Source organism: Lucilia sericata, unplaced genomic scaffold (assembly GCF_015586225.1).
Source record: "Lucilia sericata isolate MDLA Ls3-8-SP2 unplaced genomic scaffold, ASM1558622v1 Contig000845F_arrow, whole genome shotgun sequence".
Classification (NCBI taxonomy): Eukaryota; Metazoa; Arthropoda; class Insecta; order Diptera; family Calliphoridae; genus Lucilia; species Lucilia sericata.
Genome location: NW_023994837.1, coordinates 126,004 through 143,501, shown reverse-complemented (window position 1 = coordinate 143,501; position 17,498 = coordinate 126,004). Strand labels below are relative to the sequence as shown.

The window sequence follows — 17,498 nt, the reverse complement described above, 5'->3', positions numbered from 1 at the left end:
TAAAACTTCAAGTTTTTTACAGAAAAACAAATACAAAATAAAATGTTAAAACCTTTAAATAAAATTTGCCGACGCTAAAAAACATATAGAAAAAAAATATTTTTTTTTAATAAAAAAATCATAAAAAAGCAATTTTTAAATTTATGAATACAAATCAGTGCCTTTTTTATTTTTATATAAAAAAAATTTTATAAATTTAAAAAAATCTCCAAAAAAGTGCTTTTAAAACAAAGAAAGCTTTTTTTTATACTAAATGTGCCATTATTTTGAAAAAAGTATTGTGTTTAATTTAAGAAAATAATTACAAAAATCTGTAATAATTTTAATACATTTTGGTGGTTTATTTTGAAAAATTAAAAAAAAGAAAAATTATAAAAAAAGTAATTAATAACAAAAAAATTTATAAATATTAGCTTAAATGCATACGGATATATTGATTGGAGATCAATTTGTAGCATCAACAAATTATTGGGTAATGCAGGTGAGTTGTTTTAAAAAAAAGTATTTAAAAAATCAGAATGTTATGAAAGTACTTTTTAAAGCAAAAAGTGAAAATGATAATTTACAATATGAAAAAAAAAACTTTTATAAAAAAATCTATTAAAATTTTAGAGAAATTTTAAATATATGAAATTTTGCTAATTGCACATGCCAACGATCACGTCCGTTTCTGTTTTTAAACTTAAACTTTAAGTTATAAAAGTGCATTCTGTAAGAATTTCCGACAATAGGACTACATTAACTAGTGACCCCACAGCTCTTACCTGGAAAATTGTTTTTTTTTGCAAAAAATTTACCACTTAAATAACATAGTGTAAACCGCATTTGGGGTATAGTCATAAATGGCAAACTCTACAGACAGCAATTTTAAAACTCTAGTTTAAAATTTTTCAAGAAAATTTTAAAATTTTGAGAAAATTTCCATATGACTTACGGACAATAAAAAAGGGTATAAAAAAGTAAAGAAATTAGGTCGATATCTCTCACAGATTAGCGGTAGCTATGATTTGATTTTTGAGGATTTCAGATTAAACTATTTTTAAAAGTTAAGCATCTTATGAAAAACTTTATCAGAAGGTAAAAATCCAGATAATAGGAAACTTACATCTGAAGTTTAAGTAAAATCGAGCAATTTTAACCCATAAACTGTCAAGCTTAAACTTAAGCTATGCAACATGGGACAATTTTCTTGAAACCCTAATGAAATATTGATTCTTTTCAAACGATTTAAATGATACTAAGGGAAATATACATATAATGTATACCTCTATTCATGATGACATGAAAAAAAAAAAAAACGAAATTAACCCCTTAAAGGTAAATATATACCAAGAAACTGATAGAAAATTCAGAATCAGATTCTGATTCTTAATTTTCTCTCTGTTGACATGACAAAACTATAGTTTCAGAGAAGCTTAGGATCAGATATGGACCTACGATTGCCATTGTACTTAGTTGTGTAATTTTTGAATGCATATAACAGAAAAAATCGAAATTAACCCTTAAAAGTAAATATATAGCAAGAAACTGATATCAGATTCTGAATCTTCTATCTGTTGACATGACAAAACTGTGGTTTCAGTGGAGCCTAGGGTCTAATTATGGACCCATGATTGCCATTGTACTTAGTTGTATAATTTTTGGATGCATATAACATCCAAACCTGTGCAAAATTTTATCACGATTGGTGCATAATTACCATTTTAAGCAGCATTTAAGCATTATTAAGAGGAGGTCGCTTGTACGAGGGCAAGGAGACACCGTGGACCGATGCTGTCCATTTCAAAATCTAATAAAACTTATAAATCTTAGAAAATATGTTCACCTTTTCATGTGGACCCTTTCTGTGCTTTCAACAGACAGACAAACAGACGGACGGACATTTGTATAGACTCGACTTGTCACTTGTACGAGGGCTAGGAGACATCGTGGACCGATGTTATCCATTTCCAAATCTAATACAACTTATAAACCTTAGAAAATATGTTCAACTTTCTGTGCGGACCCTTTCTGTGCTTGTAACAGACAGACAGATGGACATTTGTATAGACTCGACTAGATCGTCCAAAATGAATAGTAAACGGAATGACAAGTCTTTTTTAATACAAATATATATGTATAAAAATATAAACTAAAAATTTTCTTAAGAGTCAGAGTTAAAGATCAAAAGGCAATTTAATAAACGGATTAGTTAATATTAAAATAGAGCTTAAACTTCCAGCATTGATAGCCTAATTTCAAAAGAAAGATGCGAATCGTGGGTCTATTCAGGATTTGCTCACCACTGGGAAGCTACAACAGGGCTCAGACAGACAGACAAAGCGCTTAATTACACTATCTAAGGGAAAATCTCAAAATTGATTACGCTTAACACAAGCAATCTTAAAATACTAATGGGATTACTCACGGGACCTCACTACGATCTCAGATATCACCAATTTATTCTAGGTAATGCCATATCAAAATTATGCAGATTTGATAGCTGTCAGGAAGTAACCTCTGAACATACATATATGGTGTAACTGTCCAATGTTAGGATCACGTCTAGCTAGAATCTTGGGTGCTGCTTCACTAGCCCCGAAGGGATATATTCAACCTCTCACCAATCTAACCCGTTTTTATGAGTTTATTGAACCTGGTATGGTGAACTTACTGGCTACATAAAAGCTCTAAAACGAGGTCGTGGTGCTAATCTAGGGTTCTACAAATCGAATTTTAAACAATCGAATATTAAGAGTGCTACATTAGGCTGTGCAAATTTTCAAAGGTTGTCTCAGATTTTTGCTCATATCTCAGTTATTTTTAAACCAATTTGGCTGATTTTAAATAGGAAACTTCCTGAAAGCAAGTCAGATGGAATTTTTAAAGACTGAGGTCCCAAATATATCTGAGGTTTTTAGAAAATTGATTTCAGCACATACACACAGACAGACAGACAGACGGACGGACAGACAGACAGGACATGCTTAATCGACTCCGCTATCTATAAGGATCCAGAATATATATACTTTATAGGGTGGGAAAATTACATTGTAGAAATTACAACGGAATGACAAATTTAAAATGTAATTACAAAATATTTTTCTAGAAATAGGAAGAAGTTCTGTTGTAACAAACTTTACTAAATTTCTCATATTCTTACATAGAAAGAAAAATCGCATAATAAATGTAACTTTAATTTAATTCAATCTTATTTTGTACTTAATTCAAAAATACATCTTATAATTCTTATTTAGTTAAGAATACTTTTGCCATAACTAGTTGAGATACTTAAGCTATGTATGTATGTCACGGTTGTCAGATCTTACAACGTTGTCAGTAAAATATGCAGAAAATGTCTAACAACTGTGTCAACTTACAAATTTGGTCTTTGGTTGCCAGAAAAAGCAAGTAAGTAAGTTCACACGATTGTTAAGACATTTTCTGCCCATTTTACTGACATCATTGTAAGATCTGACAACCGTGTATCACAGTGCGTATGTATATTCAATGAGTATTTATGTTTTGTTGAAATGTTCTGAAGTCTGAAGTACGAATCGTAATGATTAAAGAAACATTCAAACTTTTAAGAGTTTAAAAAAAAATCCTACTTTATTAAAATGTTGACACATCTACCTATCTATTGATATACATTATGTATATCTTTATTTCCCTGTCAAAATATTAAAGACAAACTATAAAGTCGTCGTTATTAATTTATTCTTACTGTTAGCAAAGCGTCTACATAATTTATTTATTTTATTATTTTTTCATAAATTTCACCGCAAAAATTAACATTAATTAATATATAATATTATTTAAACATAATAAATAAATTAAACAAAAACAAAAAAAAAAAAAAAACTAATGCTTTTTAAAAACTTATATGAGAACTTAAACAAACAAACCATATAAGGCAAAATTTTTTAAACTATAAATGGAAGTTTTTTTTTTTTTTTTTTTTGCAAAATTTATAAGATAATTTTTGTGTAAAGAGAAAGAAAAAAAAACATTTCCAAAATATTATAGATTATAGATTTTTGAGAAAATAAACATTATAAAGCTTATGTATAATAAATTAAAACTTTAAAGGTAAATTGTGTAAAAAAACATGTTTGCAAAATTTTTAAAACAAAATGATTCATACGCCTCATAGGACCGAAACCGTGTGACAGAGAGATAAGAATTAATGAATTTATAAAATATTTATATAGAAGTTATAATTTCTTTTCTTTATTTGTATTTTGCAAAAAAACATTTGTTATCAAAAGAGAGAGAGAGAGGGCTAAAGAGAAGAAATGATTTTTATTAAAAAAAAAGTTATCAGCTTAATTAAATGTCATAAATTTAAACAAATATAAAGAACTAGATTTTTTTTTGAACAAATGTTTTGTTGAAACTAAATTGTCAAATATTGTGTCTTAAAATTTAAATATGAAATGATTTTTGAGTTTTTAAATTGCTAATAACTTAATACTGGTTGTAGTTTATAAAATTTAAATGTGAATGCAGTTAAATTTTGAATTTTTTGGTAAAAATCTATTATATTGTTAATAAGACAACTGAATAGAAAGGCAATAGAAAGAACTAGTAGCAAAAATTTAACAAAATTTCACTTCTGGTTTAAGTTATAGAAAGAGATAATGTTAAGCTTTAACAAATTTAAGTCATTTTCTGAAGTGGAGTTTGTAGAGGGACTAGGATCAAATGAGGACCGATGATTATGAAAAACGATAGTATCACTTTTTGAAGATATATTTGAATAATATTTGTCATAATTATGATCTAATAATCCAAATCGGAAGTTCTGTTGGGGAGGTCCTAGATTTAATGATGAACCGATTTCTACTATTTTCAAGAAGCTTTGTCCCTGATACAAAAGAGCAGTATGTGATATGTAGAGAGACTTACGTTTACATTAAAGTTATTTATGCAAAATTTTTATCGTGATACTAGTGTTTATAAGTGAGTTATTAATTTCAAGCGATTTTCCGAAGGGGATTTTGTTTGGGGGATAGGGTCAAATATGGACCGATCAGTACGAAAATCAGGAGTATAATTTAGACGTATGTATATGAAACCACGTTGTACCGATTTTTGTGGATATACTAGAACATTTAACAGAATTATGAGCTCAAAAGTTCTATTCGGTGGCTACGGTTGTATGGGGTCAAGGCGGAATAATGAACCGATTTTAACCATTTGCAATAGGTTTCGTCCCTAGGTCGAAAAAAGAGTATCTGCCAAATTTCATCAAATTATCTCGAAAATTACGACAAGGTTTACATAGAGACACAGACGGACGGACAGACAGGCGGACGGACGGACATAGATTAATTGACTCTGATATTGATTCTGCCATTCTTTAAGGTGGGTGTAGGACCAATATTTTTGGGTGTTACAAACACATAATATCCTCCCCACTATAGTGGTGTAGGGTATAAACAATAAACAATAAACAATTTTTACTACTAACAATAAACAATTTTTACTACTAAAAAAATCATGATTTTGATATCGAAATTTGTTGGCGTTTTGAAAACTCATACGATTATAAAATCTGAAAAATAATGAAGGTAGAATTAAGAATTTTTCTAAACCGTTGCTTCAATAGCGTTAAAATTTGGCAAAGGCATAGCCAAGGAGTATACGTGTTTGCATTTTGAAAATGAATTCCACAAATTATACAGGGAGGGCTCTATGGGCGCTCAAAGTAGGCCACCTCCGATATGTTATATTAGCAAACGCATGACATTTTTTTGTTTTCCATTCGATTTTAAAGATTCTTATATATTCTGAAAGTACTTGGCTATAACTTAAAAAAACATGTTTACATAACTATTTATCTCTTAAAGCGTCCGTGTTATAAGTATTTGAATATTGAAATTAACAAATTTTAACATACCTTGGTCCACTTAGTTAAAAATATCGGACGTAGTTTTCAACCGATTTTACTCAATTTTACTCGGTTAGTTAGACTACAAAATTTGCCTTCAAATACAAAAAATTTCAGAGCTAAAACATTTCTGTCTTCAAAAATAAACGATTTTGAATTTGAAAATTTCAAATTTAAAAAATGTTTTTTTGGGGAACCCTATTTTCCATTAAAATAAAACTTTCCTTAAAAACTTATAACGATTTTATATTTTTCTGAAAGGTATGTTTTTTAAGAACATTTTAGTATAAAAATCATGACTTATTTTCCCTTATTATTGCCACTATGACTATCTGAATTTGAACTATTTTTTCTCAAAATTTCAACTTTGAGCCACCTATACTCAAATGCTAAAACTGGGATTGGCAAACGTCTAACGGTTTTAGATACCTTTAGATGTTCCTAACATATTCAGAAAGTATTTTTCCAATCCCACAAGCACTGTGGACAATATGAGCAAAATTGTAAAAAAATAAAATTTTAAGAATTTTTCTTTAATTTCTTGGGAATTGCGGTATTTCCTTTGACCTTTTGGCAATTTTTTTAAACTCGGCCCTTTTAACTATTTTTCTTAATAAGTGGGCAAGTTTGTAAAAAAATCAAATTTTAGGATTTTTTTGTTAATTTCTTGGGAATTGCGGTATTTTCTTTGACCTTTTGGCAATTTTGCCCTTTAACCATATTTCTTAATAAGTGGGCAAGTTTATTTATGATTTTTTTATTATATCAAAAATTTAACAATTAATAAAAATTAAGAACTTTTATTATTAACAAAATTTACTTATAAATTTATCAAATTATTATGACATATTTCCTATAATTCTTCAGAATTTTTCTTCAATGAAACTTATTTTTTTTCAATGAAATTTTAAACTTACCTTTATTCTCCCGAAAGGCAATAAATCTGAAAAATAATTGTAAAATTTTATAAATTACTACAAAAAAAATATTTGTTTAAATAAAATATGAAATTCAATATCTAAATGATAAATTCTAAGAAAACAACATAATTACATGTGTTCTAATTTTGTTTCTCTCTCACTTCAATAGTTGTTCTTCTAAAAAAAAAAAACAAAAGATAGCACGCGTGGGAACTGTAATAATTTTTTGAAAAGTAAACTATATTTTTAAACAAATAGTAAAACAAAGTATTACAAATAAAGTTTATCTTTTGAGGGGGGGAAAACTCTTAACAAAAAACCTCAATTATAATTGTTGTTTGTTAAACATTATTGACTTATCATTAACTTCCTTTTTAACGTTAAAGTAACATATACAATATTTCCCCCTTATACTCTTAAATATTCATCCAAATGTAGTACTTCCCTAGACAACAACTCTTTAATATATATTAACTAGTGACAAAATGTCTACAAAAGTGTTTTTGTTGAAAAAGTGTTTTACGTCAAATAAAGAGAGTTTTTTCTTCGTTTTTGCTTTTCTGTAGTATTTAACGTTGAAAATTTTGTTGTATTTTTTTATTAGGGTTTTTGTAGGTGATTGAGTGAGTGAGTGTGTATGTGTGGGACTTATTTGAAGTTTAGCGACATTTTAACCATAAATATTTAACTATTTAGGCTTAATTAGTTCATAAATACTTGCAATACAAAATGTGTTATACATGTGAGTACATAAATTATTTTCAAGTACATTAGGGGGACTCTTTAAGAAAAATAGAGCAAAGTAACTTGCAACAATTTACAGTCTCTTTTTACTAAACGTTTAAACAAGTTTGAGAAATCAATTTGAGATTAAACTGCTGTCATTGCTTGCCTTAAGTTTCTGTTTTCATCTCAGCTATATTATGGACCGATTTTGTTTATTATCAATGGTAGCATACTATGACCGACATTTTTGGGATACAAATATGACTACAATTATCCATATTTATATCAATCTGGAACGGTGTTAGTAATAACACCCTAAGATCATGATCTAAATATTTATATAGCGGAGGATCTATTTTGCAATAGACTATTCTATTCGATAGTCTCTTAACCATTTGTCTATTGACTAGTCTACCAAGTTGTTAATTGATTAGTGTGTGGACTAGTCAATGATGTAGCTTATTGACTTGTCTATAGACTAGGTTATTGACTAGCCTATGGACTAGTCTGTGGGTTTATAAACTTTTAAGTTTATAAACTTGTCTATTGACTAGTCTATGGACTAGTCTAAACACCAGTCTATGGACTATATACTAGTCTATACGCTAGTCTATAGGCAAGTCTATACGCTAGTCTATATACCAGTATGTACGCTAGGCAATAGACCAGTCTATACGCTAGTCAATAGACCAGTCTATACGCTAGTCTATAGAACAGTCCATAGACAAGTCTATACATCAGTCTATAGACTAGTCTATAGACAAGTCCATACACTAGTCTATGGACAAGTCCATACGCTAGTCTATGGACAAGTCCATACACTAGTCTATGGACTAGTCCATACACAAGCCTATAGACTAGTCTATACACTAGTCTATAGACAAATCTATAGTCCATACACTAATCTATAGACAACTTCATACACTAGTCTATAGACAAGTCTATCGACTAGTGTCTATAGACAAGTCTATCGACTAGTGTATACGCAAGTCTGTAGACAAGTGTATACACTAGCCTGTAGACAAGTGTATATACTAGTTATCAAACTAGACTAGTATATAGACTAGTCTATACAATATTCTATAGACTAGTTTATACACAAGTCTATAATAGTCTAGTCTAGTCTATACACAAGTCTATAATAGTCTAGTATATACACAAGTCTATAGACTAGTCGATACACAAGTCATTAGACTAGTCTATACACAAGTCTATACACTAATCTACATACTAGTCGATAGACTACTCTATACACTAATCGATAGACTAGTCTATATACTATTTAACAGACTAATTTGTTGACTAGTCTATGGACTAGCCCGCTGACTACCATATGGACTAGTCTGCTGCAAGAGTCTGTTGACTAGTATATCACTATTCTCTTGACTTTTATATGAGGTTGTTGATTGACTAGTTTATTGACTATTGAATAATCTATGAGCCGGTTTAATGATTATATATTTACTGATATAGTCCTGTCAACTTAGTTGAGTTTTGTGTAAATTTTTTTTTATTGATATTCTGAGACAAACCGATCTTAGTAGCAAATATTTTGTCAACAACTCGTAAGGGAGCCAACCTAATGATATATAATGAGCAAGTACTCATTCGCACATATACAATATATGTATGTATGCATGTGTGTTTATCTGTATGAATGAAATGGATGATATTGACATGAATTTATGGAGAATATATGACGTACTCGTAAAATTGCTAAAAACAACCTTAGGCACTTAGAATTAGAACAAAAATTAAGATTAAAATTTAAAATCTTGGAAAAGCTTTAACAAATATTACAACAATCCATAATTGGATTGAAAAATGGAATTCCATAACCAAAATGTTTGGTTTTCCCAGTTTCTCACCTCTGCTCTTTGTTTTTTGGCTAATAAGACAATAAACTAAGATAATATTAATGTAGAAAAAAGTAAATTTTCTCACTTCTTAATGAATTTTGTTTTCTTGAAACGAAAAATAAAAACAAATCATAAATTAAATAAACAGTTTTTCTAAGGAACAACTTGTAAAGTAATATTTGATGACACTTTATGTTTGACAAATGTAATGTATAGATAATGACAGGAAGTACAAAAATTTAAAAAAAAAATAAGAAAAAAATGTACAAGAAAAAGTTAGTAAATTGCTTAAAAGTTTTAGTAATTTGTGAAAAAGGGAAATAAAGAAAAGTGAAATTTTTTTAAAATAAATAATGAAAATGATTAAAAATTTGGAAAGAGTGAGAAGTGTTAAAAATATATGTAAGACAATATAAAATATGCTAATTCTTTAAAATAAAAAAGTTAATATTACATATTGACAACCTATATATTCAAAAACTACTAACTCAATCTTGGGCCGAAAAAAGTTTTTAATGGCAAATGACTCTTCAATGTATATACAAGTTTTGCTATAAATTTGTGTGAAAAAAAAAACTTTTATTTGTTTATAAATATTATTTGGACTAGACTTTTTTGAGTTAACACTTTTTGAATATAGTGTTCCAATATATACATTAATTAGAAAGAAGATATTTACACATTAATTGGAAAAAGAAGGATAGAGAGAACTTCACTATACAAATCAGAAAATTGGACAAGAGTTTCGATTTGAGCTTAGAACAGTTATCGTCAGAGAGTGACAAATGAGCTCTTCAACTTTGTTGTCTATACATGTGTGAGCTATGTACATATAAAAGAGAGCTAACGAGTGAAAAACTGTTTACTACGGAATATAGGAGAATTGTTTTCGATTTAAGCTTAGAACAGATATCGTCAGAGAGTGGCAAATTAAGCTCTTTAACTTTGTTTGTGTGAGCTATGTACATACGTACGTACGTGTAAAAGAGAGCTAACCAAAGAGTTTTGATTTGCCTATCTCAGCTTTGGAAAAGAGTCAACCAAAAAAGAGAATACGTATTTTTTTAATTTATATGGACTTGTTCCTTAAGTCTTTGTTTAGTTTTCATTATTTCATATAACCTACGAATATATTTTCTCCAAAATTTTTTAAAAGTCTTTAAAAAATAGTGCACAAATTTTCAAAATATTTTAACATCATACAAATTATAACACCCTCACTTTTTCTTTAACAAAAAAAAAAAATTAAAATGTTATTATTAATAACATTTAACAATGAGAAATATAAAAATAACCTTCATACTGACTCTGACAACTTTTCTTAACATTTTTATTTTTAAAACACAAATAAAAGTAAATAAATTTAATATTTATTTTTAAAAATTTCACAAGTAAATATTAATAAATAAAAAAACACACACATACATACAAATATACACTCTTTTTTTCTACATTAATATTTAAAAAGTCAATAAATTTTGTATAAAAAAAGAAAATATTCAAACGCATAACAGTAAATAAATACGAGAAAAGTAAGAGTTGTGATTATAAGCAATCTAGAATACCCTACGATCCAGAATACATCCATTACATATATCTTTGGAAATCATGTAACAATAAACTCACTGGTGGTAATAGTTAGATAAGAACATCATTAAATCGTTACTCCGATCTATAAGTAATCAAATTTGCCTATTTTAATGGACTTAAAATTGATGAAATTTCAAACTTTATGACAAACTTAACACTCTAGTGAGGAGTTTAAAAATGGCAACAACAATAACTTGTATTAAAGTTATAGCTGACCAAGTTGTGGTCAGCTACATCTTTTAGTTTACATATAAAAGGCGAAAGCGTAAGCCCCCTAAAGACGAATAGATCTATACAAACAAACAAAAAAACCCTTTACTTAAATACCGACCGCACTCAACGTTAAAGAAAACGATCATAAAAAAAAACAAACACACGCTCATCAACCGTCATACACTTACTAACTATAGTAAGTATGTCTTATAACCTAAACGAGTGGGATCTTAAATCGGAAAAAAAACATTTTTTTTTCTTGAAGAGAGCATCTCATGCCAAAAGTAAAGTGCAAGTGATAACAACCAACATTAACAAATCGTTTGCAACAGTTTTTTTTTTGTGTATGTGTGTGTTTTCTTGTTTATTTATACCTGTGAATTTAAATTTGTTGTTGATTTCACTCTTTTTTTTTGTTATTATTGTTGGATTCCTTTTTTTGTGATTTTTTCTTATTGATTTAGACGTGTATATGTTTACCGCCGGTATAGTTTGATATCGACTTGTGCTGAGTGTAGTATGACTTGTGTGTACCTACCACACACATCATGCGCTAAGAGAAATAACTAAATGCAAAGAGTTTAAGGCAGTGGTTTAAAGGAATTATTTCAAATAAGAATCTTCACTACCTTTCTCCTCTACTCTAGCCCTATCCAAAGGAATAAATAGGTGTATTTACTTCTAGGCATTTATTGCCTATCCTTTATATGTTATAGATGAGATTTTATATGTTATAGATGAGATATCAACAATATACTAAGACTTTCATAAAAGATAAGATTTTCAAGATCTTTTAAACTTCTAATCCATTATTGTTTTCCATAAGAATCTTTGGACTCTAGCGATGCCGTATTTTCACCTAAAATTTTAGCACAGGTTTTCGTTATCGGTCTGACTACAATAATTCGTAAAGCATGTTAATAAAGTTAGCTTTAGCATAACCGGTTCGAAGGACCAGTTGCTTGTGCCTTAATCAAAACATATGTATAAAAATATTACTTATGACAACTTATCGACACACTGGTACTACTTAAATATCGGTTATAGATCCTAGAATATTGTTATTGAATAACATCAAAATCGGTTCAGTAAAATCTGAGATATGAATGACAGAATAGAACTGTCTTGGCTCAAAGGACCAATTGTTTTTTGATATTTGACATGTTCATGATTTCGCTCATATTATAGGCCATAAGAACACATTGAACTTTTTTATTGTTAAATGATTTTTCTCCTATGATCCTTTACAAGCTTGAAATGTTTCTTTTATATTTAAACGCTAATAACTCTCGACTCGAAGGACCAATTGTTTATGTATCATAATTTGTATATATTTGTTCCTAAAGTGCTTTACATGAGCACATATTTTTGTCTAAGACCACGGACTTTTTCATCAACGCCTTGGTTACCTTGGCTCGTTAATAACTTGACTCGAAGGACCAATTGTTTATGTATCAGAATTTTTATATATTTGTTCCTAAAGTGCTTTACATGAGCGCATACTTTTGTCTAATACCGCGGACTTTTTCATCAACTACTTAGTTTCCTTGGCTCGAAGGACCAATTGTTTCTTGATAGTTGATATGTTCATGATTTCGTTCATATTAGTGGCCAAAAGAACACATTGCACTTTTTAAAATTTTTAATTATTTTTCTCTATTCTTCCTTTTCAAGCTTGAAATATTTCTATATTTAAACGTTAATAACTTGACTCGAAGGACCAATTGTTATGTATCAGGATTTTTGTCCCCAAAGTGCTTTACATGAGCGTCTACTTTGACGGTCTAAGACCACGGACTTTTTCAAGCAAGATTCAACTCAACACCTTCCCTGTGTGACATTTGGTGTGTGCATGGCGGATACCAGACCCTGCTCAACTACTCGAGTAGTCCCGTTGTCGAAACTCTGTCAATTTTTAGACAATATCTAAAGCCTTCTTCGACATACTGCTGGGAAAGCTGCCAGTTGTTTCGGCAGCAGCACCTAGAGACGTGTTTGATCCTTCACCATTCTATATATCACACTGATGGTATCTCTTCAATAGCCAGTACAGGACGAATCCTGAGGACAACTGGCTCCCGTAATACTAGACAAGATATGGTGTTTTGATCAAATTGCTAGTCAAATAAAGCCGAGGAGCCATTTGACTCCTTCATTTTTTAACTTATCTAGTAAGTTAAGACTATAAACTGAAAGAGTCAAATGGCACCTCGGCTTTATTTAACTAGCTGTACTTGGTACTGGTAGTAGCACCTCCATTTCCTCGGATTGCTATAACAGAAAGACAAGGGCGACTCAGCAAGATAAAATGTCCTGTTATGTCTCCTAAAGAACAAATTGATAAATCGATTGTTACTGTTTAAGCTTTTTTGTAATAGGAAATAAGGTTATGCGGTTATGCTAAATTCAAACGTTGCAAAGCTGATCCGAAGGACCAATTGGTTGGTTCATCAGGAATTTAGTAGTTTTCTTAATAACTGTAAACCGAAAGATGACGAAACGTTTAAAAGTTAATGTAATTGTTTTTCATTATTTCATTTTAAACTTGGTAAGTGGAAAAAATAAGCTGACTTGAAGGACCAATTATGTATTAGTTTAGGGAACTAATGCTAACATGTACCTAAAGAACAAATTGATGAATCGAATGTAGCTTTTTAAGCATTTCTGTAACAGAAAATGATGTTATGGTAAATTTAAACGCTACAAAGGTAATCCGAAGGACCAATTGTTTGTTCCTCAGGAATTTAGTGATTTTCTTTATACCAGTAAACCGAAAAATTACAAATGTTGTTATCAACTTAATGGAATTGTTCTTCATTATTATTTTAAACATAAGCTGGCTCGAAGGACCAATTATGGGAACTATTACTAAGAGGATTCAATTTGATATATGATTTTTTGAAAGTTAAAAACGATTTCCTTCTTTTAATACACTGCTTAAAATGACCATAGGTCGGTTGATCAGTCAGTCGGCTTTTTAACATTGGTTATTGTAAATGATTCTTAAATGTTACATTTACTTTTGGTGCATTTATTGTTGTCTCAGTTTATAACTCTTAACTTTAAATGTTTACTTTAATTGTTGTTGTTGTTATTATTGTTGCTGTTGCATGTCTTATTTGTTGGCTTTTGCTCATTTAAGATTATTTCTTATATGTTTTCATAACAAATCATTACCACAATCATCATGATTTCATCAATTAATTTACTATTTGTGTTAAGAAAAAGGTGTTAATTCCTTATGACGTTGTTGATGACGATCCATTACAAGTGTTTTTATTTGATTTTTATTATTATGACTTTAAAATTTAACAAAAAAAGGGTCTTGATCTTTAAAAAGGGAAAATGAAAAATTAAGATTACAAATGTATAAAAATGAAAGTAATGTTTATTTAAAGAAATCACATAATATTTGTATTTAAGAAAAAAAAGTAAAACGATTTAAAATCAAATATAAAATTATTGAAATTTAAATTCTTAATATGAATGAAAAATTTAATAAAATTGGTTTACAAAGTACTTTTATTAAATCAATTGCTAATATATGGGCAATTCCATACGATTGTATGTGACATTCGCACGCCTTCAAAGTGGTATAGATTTTGTAAAATTAGGAGTACTTGGAAAACAATTTTGTCATTCTGTTCCATTTAAAGAATACTATATTTGCAAAAGGAATCATCCCATTCGGAACCTTGTTTTCCAAAATATGGATTAAAATATGGCGATATTATACGTGACAAAAAACGGAAGTGTTTTTAAAGTACATGTAAATATTTACTAAAATCTGCGATTTCTGTAGGTGTATCTTTTTTGTTTTAATTTCTTACACTATGGGACATATTTTTCATTAGTAATCCATATTTTTTAAATAAAAAAAGAAATTAATATAATTTTATAATGAACATATTTAAATATCGTACGTGACACATCATATGTGACAGATTTTTCTCCTGATTTCTTTTTAAGGTTATAAAATACATATTTTGGAAATATATGCATACACACACTTTAACAAATCAAAGGGAGTAGGAAAGTGCAGTCGGATATGACCGACCTATATACATGTTTAAGCAATTTATAGATAGAAATAAAAAACTTGAGTTATATGGCGACTAGGGTCAAATATGGACCGATCCTCATAAAATTCTAGGATGTGATTTTTATTCATATAAAACTTATGTGTGCCAAATTTTATCATAATACTAGTGATTAGAGGTGAGTTACGGACGTTTAAGTGTTTTTCTGAAATTAAACATTGAATGGAACTAGGGTCAAATGAGGTCCAATCGTTATGAAAATCGACATAAAGGTTTTTTAGATCTGCCGATTTTTGAAGGGATAGTATTATAATTAACAGAATTATGAGCTAAAAAGTGATATTTTCGGTTCCGTTTGTATGGCGGCGAGGTGTAAAAATAGACCGATTTCAAAAATTTTCAACAGTCTTCGTCTATGGCGCTACAAAAGATCATATACCAAATTGTTGTTGAATTATCTTCAAAAATGCAGAAGTTATAAGGGTTTTATTTTTTCAGTCGTGGTTTACCTTTTCATGGAATTGCCCATATGTTTAATATGAATCATTTAAAAATAATTTCCATTTACAACACTTTAATCAAAGTCTTTAATCAAAATTCCATAAAAACACCCTGATTAAAGCAAAAGAATGTGGCGCTAAATTGTTGACTTTAGTTTTACTTTTTTTTCTTCTTGCAAACGTCAATTCTTTAATCTTTAGACTAATAATTAATTAATTTATTTAGTTTTATAAACCAATCAATAACCTATAATTATTATCAATAATCTTTAAAGAGAAAAAAACAACAAAACTTAATTGATTTGTTAAATCATTTCTTAATGTTCTTTGTGTTTAACTTAACTACTCTATATTTTTCCATTTATATGATTATTTCAATTACAATTGATTTATTAGTTATTAAAAAAAACAAATATTGTTTTATAAACAATAACAACATTTACACTCTCTAATAATGATTAATTTGAAAAAAAAAAAAATAAAAATTAAAATCTAAACCAAAAACTGACAAAAGTAATTAAACTAAATCCTGGCAAATGACATGATTTTCACTTTCATTATACAAGAACTACAACAAAAAAAAAGTAAATGAAAACCAACGCCACCCCCATTTAATAATCTAAAAGTTTTAATAAAAATTGTCTTTTTGATTGGTTGTTGGACTGTTGAAATTCTTGCAACTCATTGAGGTTAATTGATAAGATTAAAATATTGAAAAAAAAAAAATACTTATTAAACAAATCAACTTATAATTCTTAATTGTTTTAAAATATATTTATAACAATATTCCTATGCATGTTAAAGATATTTTTCCGCTTTACTTATTTTTAATTTTATTCGAATTTTCTGCATTTTAAACATAAAAACAAATCAATTGTATTAAATTGATATCGAATGATATCGAAATAAAATTGTATTTGTATATTAAAATATGAAAAATGATTTTTAGTTAATTTGTAATCTTGCTCTTGATTCCTATTAGTTTTTATTTCCATATTTATACACACCCAGTTTAATTGATTTTATGTTATTTTAAAATATATTTTAAAATTTAATAGTCTTTTTGCAAATCCAAATCCTTAATATTTATTAAGTTTTAAAGTTAATAAATTGTTTTTTTGAAATTTTATTATATCAATTTAGATTAAAATGAGATCATAGATGTTCTTATACTTGAGATCTCCAGAGTGTCATAACAGTTCTAGTTCAATTCTAGTTCGGTTCTAGTTCAGTTATAGTCCTGTTCTAGTTCAGTTTTAATTCAGTTATAGTTCAGTTCTAGTTCAGCTCTAGTTCAGTTCTAGTTCAGTTCTAGTTCAGTTCTAGTTCAGTTCTAGTTCAGTTCTAGTTCAGTTCTAGTTCAGTTCTAGTTCAGTTCTAGTTCAGTTCTAGTTCAGTTCTAGTTCAGTTCTAGTTCAGTTCTAGTTCAGTTCTAGTTCAGTTCTAGTTCAGTTGTAGTTCAGTTCTAGTTCAGTTCTAGTTCAGTTCTAGTTCAATTCTAGTTCAGTTCTAGTTCAGTTCTAGTTCAGTTCTAGTTCAGTTCTAGTTCAGTTCTAGTTCAGTTCTAGTTCAGTTCTAGTTCAGTTCTAGTTCAGTTTTAGTTCAGTTCTAGTTCAGTTCTAGTTCAGTTCTAGTTCAGTTCTAGTTCAGTTCTAGTTCAGTTCTAGTTCAGTTCTAGTTCAGTTCTAGTTCAGTTCTAGTTCAGTTCTAGTTCAGTTCTAGTTCAGTTCTAGTTCAGTTCTAGTTCAGTTCTAGTTCAGTTGTAGTTCTGTTGT

General features: G+C 28.8%; 1 protein-coding gene across 1 annotated transcript in view; it reads left to right on the top strand.

The window, feature by feature from the left end:
* Positions 1 to 248: 248 nt before the first annotated feature.
* Positions 249 to 17,498, top strand: part of LOC119608524 (dendritic arbor reduction protein 1) — a 122,554-nt gene continuing 105,304 nt past the window's right edge. The window contains exon 1 of the mRNA XM_037962976.1: positions 249 to 481. Within this exon, the coding sequence (XP_037818904.1) occupies positions 419 to 481 (63 nt within the window). The 5' untranslated portion in view covers positions 249 to 418. The remainder of the gene's footprint in view (positions 482 to 17,498) is intronic.